At 43.0% G+C, this 12,585-nt stretch overlaps 1 protein-coding gene across 1 annotated transcript in view; it reads right to left on the bottom strand.

Annotated features, from left to right (window-relative positions):
- LOC118425949 (mitogen-activated protein kinase 1-like) overlaps positions 1 to 11,139 on the bottom strand; it is a gene marked incomplete in the record, with an annotated part of 17,619 nt that extends 6,480 nt beyond the window's left edge. Inside the window, 6 exon segments of the mRNA XM_035835120.1 lie at positions 278 to 349; positions 1,236 to 1,368; positions 3,334 to 3,523; positions 4,748 to 4,803; positions 5,950 to 6,076; positions 10,965 to 11,139. Coding sequence (XP_035691013.1) covers positions 278 to 349; positions 1,236 to 1,368; positions 3,334 to 3,523; positions 4,748 to 4,803; positions 5,950 to 6,076; positions 10,965 to 11,080 — 694 coding nt within the window.
- Between the last annotated feature and the right edge of the window lie 1,446 nt (positions 11,140 to 12,585).

The raw sequence follows: 12,585 nt of genomic DNA, 5'->3' as shown, positions 1-12,585 counted from the left end.
CCATGCCCGAACATGCCGCTAAGGCCTGTCTCGGCCACATAGCCCCATCAGGCCACACAAGGCCACTAGATACTCATTTACACCTGAGTTAAGTGAGGAAAGTCGTGTAAAGTGCCTTTCCCAAGGGCACAAGATCGGTGACACAGCAGCTGGATTCGAACCCGCAACCTCTCGGTCTCGAGCCGCAAATGCTGCCACTGCGCCACTTGTCCCACCCAAATCTAGCAGTACTACATGCCTTCTCTAGCATCTAGAAGTACTACATGGTAAAGGATACAGTGCTTGCCAGGAAAGATGGGCCTGTTGTTCAGCATCTCGGCCAGGATACAGCCCACAGACCAGATGTCAACTGGAACACACGTTAAGGAACACAACAACAACAACAACAATAACAACAACAACATGATCCATGAGAAGTTACATCAGGTTTGTGAATCATGGATAAGTAAGTTCTTTGTACATAACCAGAGAGTTCATACATAGCTTAACTTTCTGTGACCATCTGTCACCTTCCTTAAGGAAACACTGACAGCAACAACTAGACGCACACTGCCAATTAGAATACGTCAGTATTGCCCTGAGGAAGGTAACAGACGGTCCCTTAGTGAGCATGTGTGTAACCCTTGGTGTAACCCTTCGAGTTGAGCATGAGTGTGTGTGTGGTTTGAGTGTATTTGTGAGTGTGCACATGTGTGTGTGTGGGATAGCAACATAGTAAGAATACTGGACTTGGTATAACCCTTCGAGTTGAGCATGTGTGTGTATATGTGTGCATGTGTGTGGTGTGTGTAAGTGTATGGTGTGTGTATGTGTGCATGTGTGAGACAGTAACACAGTAAGGATACTTGACTTGGTGTAACCCTTGGAGTTGAGCATGTAGTGTGTGGTGTGTGTGTGTGTGTGTATGTGTGTGTGTGTATATATGTGTGCGTGTGTGTGTGAGTGTGTGTGTGAGTGTGTGTGTGTATGTTTGTGTGTGTGTGCATGAGTGTGTGTGTGTGTGAGTGCATGTTTGTGTGAGACAGTAACACATAAAGGATACTGGACCTGGTGTAACCCTTGGAGTTGAGCATGTGTGTGTGTGCATGTATGTGGTGTGTGTAAGTGTATGGTGTGTGTGTGTGCATGTATGTGGTGTGTGTAAGTGTATGGTGTGTGTGTGTGCATGTATGTGGTGTGTGTAAGTGTATGGTGTGTGTGTGTGCATGTGTGAGACAGTAACACATAAAGGATACTGGACTTGGTGTAACCCTTGGAGTTGAGCATGATCTCGGGTGCCCGGTACCACCTGGTGGCGACATACTCCGTCAGGAAGCCGGTGTGATCGTGCTCCGGGTCCGCCACGCGCGCCAGCCCAAAGTCACAGATCTGTAAACACAAACAACAACAAGGCGGTCAGAGATGGCAGACTTCACCCCCTTGCCCATACTGCTGTTTGACCTTATGTTGACAAACAGATAGCAAGGTATCCGGCAATAGGTAAGGTAATTCTTTAATGACAGAATGTCTTCATTTTGATCAAAAGTGTTTTGAGATGAAACAGTGTGACAGTGAAAGTCTAACCTTAAGATGACAGGTGTACCAGTGAAAGTGTTACCTTAAGACGACAGGTGTACCAGTGAAAGTGTTGACCTTGAGACACAGGTGTACCAGTGAAAGTGTTACCTTAACAGGGCTCGAAATACCACATGCATATGCAAGTTTGTGCAAGTAAAATTGGTGTGGTGCAAGTAAGTTTAGACCAAACTTGCACCAGTGCAAGTTACTTTTGTCCTCTAATACCTGACATTAGAAAAAGCTTACACACACCGAGAATATTGTCTGTCATTGAAAGGTAAAAGAAAATAACACTGAATAAAAAAAAGCCTAAATTTGTTATTTCTAAATTTGGTTAGACATCCAGGTAAACTATTTTTTTAAACAAATCCATCTCTACAATGCTAATGATTCCTAAGGTGCTGTCTTACCTTGATTTGCATATGAGTTACATTTGCATACTAAATATGTTCAACTGGTCTTTCCAGTTATATGTATTGTATTGAGTTGTTCTACCACTTCATTCTGGAGATGCTTAAGACTAGTTACTGTGATGGATGTCACTTGAAGAGTCCAGAAGAAATCTATGGATCTTATCGAGTTGTAGACATTGAATTGTCTTTAATTGAGGCTAAATTCACAGTTTTTATGAAACAGTTTATACAATTTCAAACCAAAAATAAAATACGCTACGGAAAAACAAATATCCAAACATGTGGTCTTTACCGGTATGTATCCCCATTTACTACTAGTCACGTACATTTGCAAATTTTCAGAAGAGGAGATAAGGGTTTAACAGTTCACTATTTTGGGTTGTGCAAGTAAGTTTCTTTTGGTGCAAGTTACCTTTGGCTTAACTTGCACAGGTGCAAGTTGACTGAAAAGTGTATTTCGAGCCCTGCTTAAGATCACAGGTGGTGTTGAGCAGTAGGTTGGAGGGTTTGAGGTCTCTGTGCAGCACGTTGGCGGAGTGGACTGTGGTAGTGAAAGTCTTACCTTAAGACGACAGGTGTGCCAGTGAAAGTGTTACCTTAAGATCACAGGTGGTGTTGAGCAGTAGGTTGGAGGGTTTGAGGTCTCTGTGCAGCACGTTGGCGGAGTGGACTGTGGTAGTGAAAGTCTTACCTTAAGACGACAGGTGTGCCAGTGAAAGTGTTACCTTAAGATCACAGGTGGTGTTGAGCAGTAGGTTGGAGGGTTTGAGGTCTCTGTGCAGCACATTTGCGGAGTGGACTGTGGTAGTGAAAGTCTTACCTTAAGACGACAGGTGTGCCAGTGAAAGTGTTACCTTAAGATCATAGGTTGGAGGGTTTGAGGTCTCTGTGCAGCACATTTGCGAGTGGACTGTGGTAGTGAAAGTGTTACCTGAAGACGACAGGTGTGCCAGTGAAAGTGTTACCTTAAGATCACAGGTGTGCCAGTGAAAGTGTTACCTTAAGATCACAGGTGGTGTTGAGCAGTAGGTTGGAGGGTTTGAGGTCTCTGTGCAGCACGTTGGCGGAGTGGATTGTGGTAGTGAAAGTTTTACCTGAAGACGACAGGTGTGCCAGTGAAAGTGTTACCTTAAGATCACAGGTGTGCCAGTGAAAGTGTTACCTTAGGACAACAGGTGTACCAATGAAAGTGTTACCTTAAGATCACAGGTGGTGTTGAGCAGTAGGTTGGAGGGTTTGAGGTCTCTGTGCAGTACGTTGGCGGAGTGGATTGTGGTAGTGAAAGTCTTACCTTAAGACAACAGGTGTGCCAGTGAAAGTCTTACTTAAGACGACAGGTGTGCCAGTGAAAGTGAAAGTGTACCTTAAGATCACAGGTGGTGTTGAGCAGTAGGTTGGAGGGTTTGAGGTCTCTGTGCAGCACATTTGCAGAGTGGATGTACTTGAGTCCCCGCAGGATCTGATACAGGAAGTAGCAGACGTGATCGTTGCTGAGCTGCTGTGTCTTCAGCAGTTTGTACAAGTCTGTCTCCATCAGACACTGCACAATGTAGCTGCCACTGGGTTAAGGAGTTTCAACCTTTGTTTATTCATGACAGCTCAAATCAGCCTGCAGGCCACTTTTCATTGAGGTCATGAGGGAAGAGGCGAGGGTCAGACAATTTATATAACAGAGATACAATTTAAAGTCCTAATGAGTCTGGCAGGGGAGGGGGGTGTTCCTGGCAACACTTAACAGTAAAGTCAGGAGGGTCAGCAACACTTTACGGTAAATCCAGAAGGCAAGCAATTCTTAACAGTGACTTTAGGAGGACCAGCAATTTTTATAAATTGACTTGTTCCTGCAAAAGATCTTTGGAAAAAGTTTCTTGGATTCTTTTGTCATTGTATCTGGCAAAACTAGTCTGCAAACAGCAGTACAACTAGACGCCACATTGAGACTTTCTAATCTGGCTACACAAACTGAATAAATGAATAACTTGTCAAAAAGTTTAGCAATGAATTCAGGATAATAAACAATACACTAAGTGGAATTAAAGCAACCAATTATGCTCTAAGAAGAATTCACGGATAATGCTTAAAATAGAAATAGAGTGATTAAAAAACAATAGTGAATAAGGGGCTAATCTGTCTGCTCTGTATGACATAACGCTCCCCGAGAGGTCACAAAATTTACTTCTTTGGTTCTCCAACGTTTTACCATAGTTTCAGTGGGACATGGCTGGTATACGTTTTAGGTTGGGTTGGGTTTACAACAGGCTTTACAACAGGTTTACAACAGGTTTACAACAGGCATACATGTAGCGTTGTCACATTCACATACTTAAGGTTCCTAGTCAGTTTCCACGTTTCTTCCCCATGCTCGGTTATGACCTTGACCTCTCTACAATGACTGGGAACCAGGGACCTAAATGAGTCACTCTGTTATTTGATTCCTTGTTTATTTGTATGTAGTTATGTCTAATGTTCAATAGACAGGTTGTTTTAGTTGACTTATAACCTAATTTTATTACCAGCTACACGTCACTTTGTTATTTGGTTTCTTGTTGTTTTACTTCATGTCGTTGTCATTATCTCTTGACTTTGTTATTTAGCGTTTTGTAGTCCTGTATGTGTGTCTTTATTTTGTTTATGTACATGAGGAGAAGACCTCGATAAGCAGGGTCTGCTTTCCGTCTCATCCTCTTTAAAGAAATGTGAATAAAAAAAACTAAAAAAAACAACTGAATGAGTGAGTCCTCAGGTAAGGCACCTGCCTGGTACCACAGAAAGGATACACGTCCTTCATCTCATCGATGGAGGCTGATCTGATGATGTTCTCAATGCCAATCACCTGTAACCATGGCAACACAGCATGTTACCATAGCAACACATCAGTTTCACTACTGTAACTATAGCAACACAGCATCATTGCCACAGATGTTAACGTAGCAACAAATCAATTTAACTACTTAAACCATAGCAACACATCTAGATCTGTGCAATCACTAAATAACATTGTACATGAACTTGGGACCGCGTGGCGCAATCGGCAGCACGTTTGACTCAGGTCCAGAGTTCAAACCCCGCCGTGTCACTGATCTTGTGCCCTTGGGAAAGGCACTTTACACGACTTTCCTATATAGGCTACAAAAGTCTTTTGCAAATTGAAGTTGGTAGCCTCAAAAACGAAAGAAAAAACTTGTAATTGTACTTTATTGGCTTAAAATGGCAGATTTAGCAACAGAAGTTAATGACATGGGCTGGTAAACAATGATGGAAAAAACTTAAATTAAAGCTGATGACAACTCTGCTTTATAAACACCTTTCCAACCTTTAATCTATGGTCATTTCTGGGCAATTTGACCAAATGGAAAGTTTCATCACCCTGTAATTTACAGGTGAGAGAAAAAGAGTGTTTTTGCAGCCAGGAGTCACCATGTTTGAGTTTGCAGCCGGGTAACATGTAATTCTGTAAATACATAATAACTTATATCAAGCAGCCAACTGTCTACAGTACTGGGGCATTAGCCACTGATTTTCCTGGCTTGTTAAGGGCCCAATTACTACTTATCATCCCTCCCACACCTTTCAATGTATAGGGGCGGTGCCCATCTCTGCCTCTATAGCCCTTGGGCCACACAGGCCGCTACAGCAGGGGGCTACTTTCCTGGTAGTGGAGTGTGTTCAACTACCATTCTCATTAAGTGCTGATTGCTGTCAGCAGAAAAGGCAATATGCACTATCTTTCAAGTAAAAACGTCTTAGGTACAAACCCATGGCATTGGAAATGCAACACTGACTCCCAATGGCATTGCACCAGTACACTAAGGACCAATTTACACCAGTCCTGCTTCTTTTTCCTTTTTACACTGGCAAAAAAAAGTGTCCTAGGACACACGCCAGGCGTTGAACATCGCAAATTATTTTTTTGCCTCGTTACCCTGTAAGAACAAAGGAAATAAATCAATGTGTCTTGAAGACGTCTTGAGCTACTCACGTTCTCATGTTTAAACCTTCTGAGGATCTTGATCTCGCGTAGCGTCCTCTGACAGTACGTCTGGTGCTCGAAGGGACTGATCTTCTTAATGGCGATGCGTTTCCCTGTGGTCTGGTCCACTGCAGAGCTGCAAGGGACACACAACAGAGAAGGTACAGATATAATGTCGGGAAAAACTGTGTTTAGATCGGGCTTTGGGGTCTAAATGTTCTGAGTGTCTAGATCGGGTTTTAGAGTCTAAATGTTCTGAGTGTCTAGATCGGGCTTTAGAGTCCAGGGCTCGAAATACCACCTGCGTATGCAGCTTAGTGCAGGTAAAATTGGAGATGTGCAGGTATTTCTGGTGTCTACCTGCACTGGTCCATGTACTACTAGGTTTTTACATAAATATCCTATGGTGTACAAATGTAGGTTAATGTGGATTGTTATTAGCTGCATTGACTGTTACCACCTATTAAGTTTAAAACAATGGTTCCTGAACAATTTCAGTATGATCCATACTTCCTTAATTCAGAGTGGTGCAGGTAAAATTTGTCTGGTGCAGGTAATTTTCAATGCCGCCTGCACCAGTGCAGGAATACAGGAAAAAGTCTTTCGAGCCCTGGAGTCTAAATGTTCTGACTTGAATCCCTTGCAGGCCCCAGTGTTGCTGTCAGCCATCTTGCTGACAGAAATACATGCTGTTAATAATTTGTTTACAAACCAAACAGTGTGCACAGACTATTTCTAAGGCTGTAGGGGCGGGGGGGTGTTCTGCAATGTGTCCAGGCATGGTATTGGGGGGCAGAGCCTTACCCTCTCCTTCCACTGCCTTTTACCTTCCCAACTGAAGTTGGGTACCCATTATGGTTTGTAAACAAAGTGGAGGATAGGGAAGGATGGAGGAAGAGTCATGTCCATCCGTGCAACTAGCACGCCTGGATGATGATGATGAAACTAAGTGCAATGCCATAATATGTAGTACAGGCCACAGTTCAGCCCTCTGCTGCAATGTCAATATCAATAAACTGTTTGATTGATTGATTGGTTGGTTAATTTCTACCACTTGTCCATTTGTCTCTCACTGTCACAACTAGAGGGAGAAAAGGTGGACTTATTACAATGCCATATGCACGTCAATAAATCTAAAATTTCTGGCCATCACAGTTCTTTTTTTCTTGAAATAGTTGAACTGTAATTTCCAACACCAAAATTGGACTCACCCAATTACAGTTCAACTATTTCAAGAATGACTTCTACCAACACAGATGAACTTTCAAGTTAAGTTCTTTTTTTCTTGATCTCTGATTGACAGTTTTTAAGGAAGAGGACAAGATGACACTGAGGACTGGGAGGAAGACCTAACTTATCCTAAGTCTAACACTGACTTCCTGACACTGGGTTGGGATTTTGTGTGCGCAAAAATTTGCACGTTAAAAACCTGCGCATTGAAATATGCAAATTAACTGATTCCCTGGGGATTTGAAAACTTTTTTGCAGTTTTAAACTTAAAGCTTGAAGAAGATAACACAAAATGAAATAAGTATCATATTGTTGCATTCTAGAGTACAATATCCCTTTCTGTAAATAGTTCAGAAGTTTTAAAGTGATTTTTTTTAATAATAAGTTTTAACGCGCCGCATCAAAGGTTGACATTTGCATGTGAAACAATCTGCTTGAAATGAAGCTTGTAAAATGGAGAAAAGCTTCAAGCAGTTATATTTTACGATACAAAATCTCACATTAGTAATTTTTCCATGTATTTGTGTCAAATCAAAGTGATTTTGAAATCTTCTGGATATTCAAAAAAATCAACCTATTCCCAAGGGACTTAGAAATCAGGGGCTTTTCAACCCAAAAATTCAGGTTACAGATGGAAAATCATATAATAGGGTCACATTTTCTGCCTAAGAATTTTTCCATGCACAACTTAATGGTTTAACGCGCAGATTTTTAAAGTCTGCGCAGATTTTTAACGCATAGAAAACCCGTTCCCCTTGTGAACGGGTTTTCTATGTGTACCAAGTTACAGATTTCCCCCCAGACTGTTTTCATGTAGCATTATTTTCTTAGATCCAAGAACCAACTAATTGTATTGATATTGCCTGAGATATGGTCTGTAATTGACTGAGTAATTTCACCCATCCATCCATCCCTGTCCTCCCACCATGCAAGTTGTTATTAGTGCTGATTATAAGAGGAGATAACACATCAGATTCAGACAGAGGTCAGTAGACTGCACAGGAAAATATCACCATTGGAGGCTAATAATGGGGTATAAGGCATGCACCTGATAGTAATTGGAAGCCTTATATTTTTGTACGAAAACCTCTAAGAAGCCCTTGTGGTGCTGTAACACCTGTACTTGCTCCAAGGTGAACAGTCAGTACAACACCTGATTCCCCAGGACGATTCTACCCTCATCGCACTGAGGCCACAACAAGTCAGTTTGTTGGTTCCCAGATTTTTAATATTTGCTTTTGGACAGACGAGGACGATGTGGCAATGCACTCAAGTTAGTAACTTGTATTAACAGTGCCACATACACAGCACAGACAGAAGGTAAAGGTAGTATTTTCTTTCACCTCCCCGACCGAATGTCAAGTACCCATTTTTACAGCTGGGTGAAGTGAGGAAGGTATTACAATGGCACTACTAGTGCAGGGATTGAAATACTTTTTTGTTGCTACATGCAAAATTGCAAGTTGGCAAAAAATTTTATGTGCAATTTGAAAAATTTACATGCAAAATACAAGTAGGCGGCGATGGCGACGAGTATCGCTAGCTTGAATCGGTGAATTTTGATTACATCTAGTAAAGTTACCAGAGAAAGTTACTGGCAAAAACAAGAAAGGATAAAGACACACGTCCATTTGTCTTTTTGTCTAAGAGTAGGGGGTCTAATTCCTCAGTATTTTTCCAATAGGCCAGGTATTTTCAACATGCAAGATCGCAAGTTCAGAATAATTTTACATGCAAATCTCAAAAATTATGTGCAAATTGCAAGTTAAGTATGTGTATTTTGAACCCTGCAGTGCCTTTCCCCCCCAAAAAAAAGAGTCTGAGGGAAAATCTGTTCCTTGGTAAACACAGTTTCAGGGAGTGAGTAGAGTCAGTTACAGGTTTTCTCCCAGACCTGCGTTTTCGTCTTGACCTACTTTAGAATTTTTGTTTGAAAATGTTGGTGAACCAAGAAATAAAATTGGTATGGCCAAATCATGCCTTGGCTGATTAATTTATCAATTTCTCAGCGATGAAGCAAAAATGGGCAGACCTGGGTGTCAATCAAAATATGCAGTCCAACCAAAAAGAGCAAAAATGCCAAACTGTAAAGTGTGCAATTCTATGTTAAGCTAAGGGCACAACCCGCCGTACGTACAAATGTGTGCTGTTTACGTGCCAAAACGTGGGCAATCTTTTGGGATCCGTAAGTGGTAAGTACCACCTCCGTACAAGTCATAGGGAATCCGACGGATTTTGGAGCACGCAGACACTCCGTAGAACTTTACGCGCAGGCTAAACTTTGTATGCCATCGGGCTGCGGATTCGCCCCCCTACGTGCCAGTACGGGCCACGCGCCTGCCCTGTACAGCCTGAACGTTTTTAGAAATATGTGGCGGACGTGGCCTAAAAAAAAAAACATACAGAGAAATTGCACGTACGGCTTGTTGTGCCCTTAGCTTTAATGATTTTTTTTCAATTCTTTGTTACTGTTTTCATGGAGGTGGGTGGGGTTAGGTGACCTGTATACTAACCTGAACATCTGCAGTTGTATACATGTGCTACATGTACATGTACACTCACTCACTCACATGTACAAACCCACTCAATAACTTGTGTAAACAAATAAACTAGTCTCGAGCTTGGAATACAAACATATCACATTGCCTTCCTCATAACCTTCAGTAAACAAACACATCATCCCTATGTAAACAAGTCAATCTAACAACAATGCAAGTTACCATCTTCTCTGACAGCTATACACCTGTGCCAGTCTGGAACTGTTACTTTCTTCCATCCCAACATCTACTTGGAGCATTCATATTCTAGTGTTCATGTAACCACCGTTACGTAAGAACACCTTATCCTGTCTTCAGTGTCTTAGCAAATAACTATAGCATTGCATGTGACCCGATTGTTGCTTCCGCATCCGATTTTCAATACATCTTTAGTTGAGATTTGCTCAAAATTTTTAACGACATCTGTACCCCTAACCCTGGCTATCAGATGACATAACACTGTAACTTGTATGTTGTATTTAAGCTCAGTCATTGTGAGCAACAGTGTCTTGAAAAACAAAATTTCACTTTTACTGTAAACTGACTTCAATATCAATGTACATCGCAGAATTCTGGCTGCTATTTTTGCGTTGCACACAAATGATATCTATGAACGTACCAAATTTGTGAGCACAAATCCATTGAAACGCCATCTCGTAGACTAGAATTATGTTGGTATTCTAAGAAATGCCCCCCACCCCCCGTCTTCCTACCCTTCAGTGTCTTGTCACTCAAATTAAGACGTGTCAGAACACTGATCACAGCTGCATGAAACACGCCCCTTCTAGCGACCCGACTGCAGATTTCACAACAGCAGAAACGCTGACATCTTGTTTCAGGGCCCAATTTTGTGTCTGAACCCCAGAAATAGGCATGATCCCATCCGGGCTGCTCGAATCTGGAAACAACACTCCCCAAATCTCCCTCCTCCCTGTTTTAGTTCCCCACTTGTAACATAATTATTTTGCAAACCGTCGCGAAGAAAGCTCCCTCCCTCCCTCCCAGCCCAGTCCGACCATCTCGGCTAGCTGCAGCTACAGAAGATGTTTCTGAGGCTGACTTGTTGTCGGGCCGTTTTCCTGGCCATGTTTTGGCTGTCTGGGAGGAGAAGAGCTGCCCAGAAATCCCCCATCCTCCGTCAGAAATAGCAAGATTTCAGCCCAGACGCCGCCACCAAAACTCGCGTCTTGGCGCAGAAACAGGCCGAGAATCCGGCCCCGGCGGCCCCTTACGAGGAATCTACGGGCTTGTACCTACCAGACCATCCCGTAGGCGCCTTCCCCGATGTACTGCAGGCCGCTGTAGCGAGGCCCGACCTCGAAAGTCTGCCCGCGGACAACCTCCACATTCGGTCTGCCAGCTCCCTCCGCCATTTTACCTGCTTCCTACCAGACGGCACGGCGACTCCTGATTGGTCCCGCGCCGTCACGTGACCGCAGATAGGTGTGGCGGCCACGGAATGTCACCTAACTCGACAGGCTGGAGATTTAGTGGGGCGGATTTATTAGGGCGGATTAACGGGGTGGATTAACGACAGGGATTAGTGATGACGTCGTTAACGAGCCAAATTTACAAGGGCTACTAAAAATGAAGTTGAACTGTGACCTTACTCGACAGCTAGGTTGGAGATTTACTGGGGTGGATTTAGTTGGGCGGATTAACGGGGTGGATTAACGGGGATTTATAATGACGTCGTTAACGAGCCGGATTTAGTCGGACGGATTTAGTCGGGTGGATTAACGAAGGGTAACTAAAAATGATGTTGAACTGTGACCTAAACTTGACAGACTGGATATTAAATCATATTTTAAAGGGCGGATTAACGGGGTGGATTAACGGGGATTTATAATGACGTCGTTAACGAGCCGGATTTAGTCGGGTGGATTAAGGCCCCGTTCATGATACAAAAAATGAAACGGTTCTATCGGTTAGGCCTGGAAATCCGACAGCAAACGACAGGAAACGGTTTGCATTTTGCGTTCACGATGCAAACTTGCAAACCGTTTCAGTTCCTTGAAAAGGCATGGTAATGCACGGAAATGCGACCTCTGACCCCTGAGGTTGTTGTGATCTTGCCCAAACTTGTACTTCTGTGTCAGATTGTTGGTCTTTGATCGAAATTGAACCAATGTCTTACTGTATTCGAAGCTGGGTTCTGTTATGACATTGAAAATGCCTCTGAAAACATTGTGGTCCCGATATATGCCATGCTATGACATTTCCACTGGATCTGCTGACACATTCCCCTTGCGATATCAGGAGTGCTGGCTCCTCACTCGACTAGGTGGCGGCCCGATAATAAAAACGAATTTTACAATTGAAAACACGGCCGAAACACCCGAATGACAGATTAAAAATTGTACTTTTCCCCCGTGGCGCCCTCAAATATGAACGCACATGCCCGGATGTTAAACGGATCGCGCCGCTTTTTGCGTTCATGATACAAATTCGCAATTCCGGATAAGGAAGAAACCGTTTCAATACTACCTCGCCAGGTGGTTCCGAACAAACCGTTTCCTATCGCTTCAGATCCGTTTCGGACCGTCCATGATGACAAAACTTATCCGTTTCAGCTGGCCTAACCGATAGAACCGTTTCATTTTTTGTATCATGAACGGGGCCTAACGAAGGGTAACTAAAAATGATGTTGAACTGTGACCTAAACTTGACAGACTGGATATTAAATCATATTTTAAAGGGCGGATTTAGAAGGGCAGTTTAACGGGATGAATTAACGACGCGGATTAGTGATGACGTCGTTAACGAGACGAATTTAGTCGGAGGATTAACGAGGGCTATCAGGGCTAATAATGATGTAGATCTGTGATCTAACTCGACAGGCCGGAGATTTACTGTGGTGGATTAAGCGGAAGTCGCC

This window comes from Branchiostoma floridae, chromosome 11, assembly GCF_000003815.2.
Source record: "Branchiostoma floridae strain S238N-H82 chromosome 11, Bfl_VNyyK, whole genome shotgun sequence".
Lineage (NCBI taxonomy): Eukaryota > Metazoa > Chordata > Leptocardii > Amphioxiformes > Branchiostomatidae > Branchiostoma > Branchiostoma floridae.
This window is presented reverse-complemented; position numbering and strand designations above follow the sequence as displayed.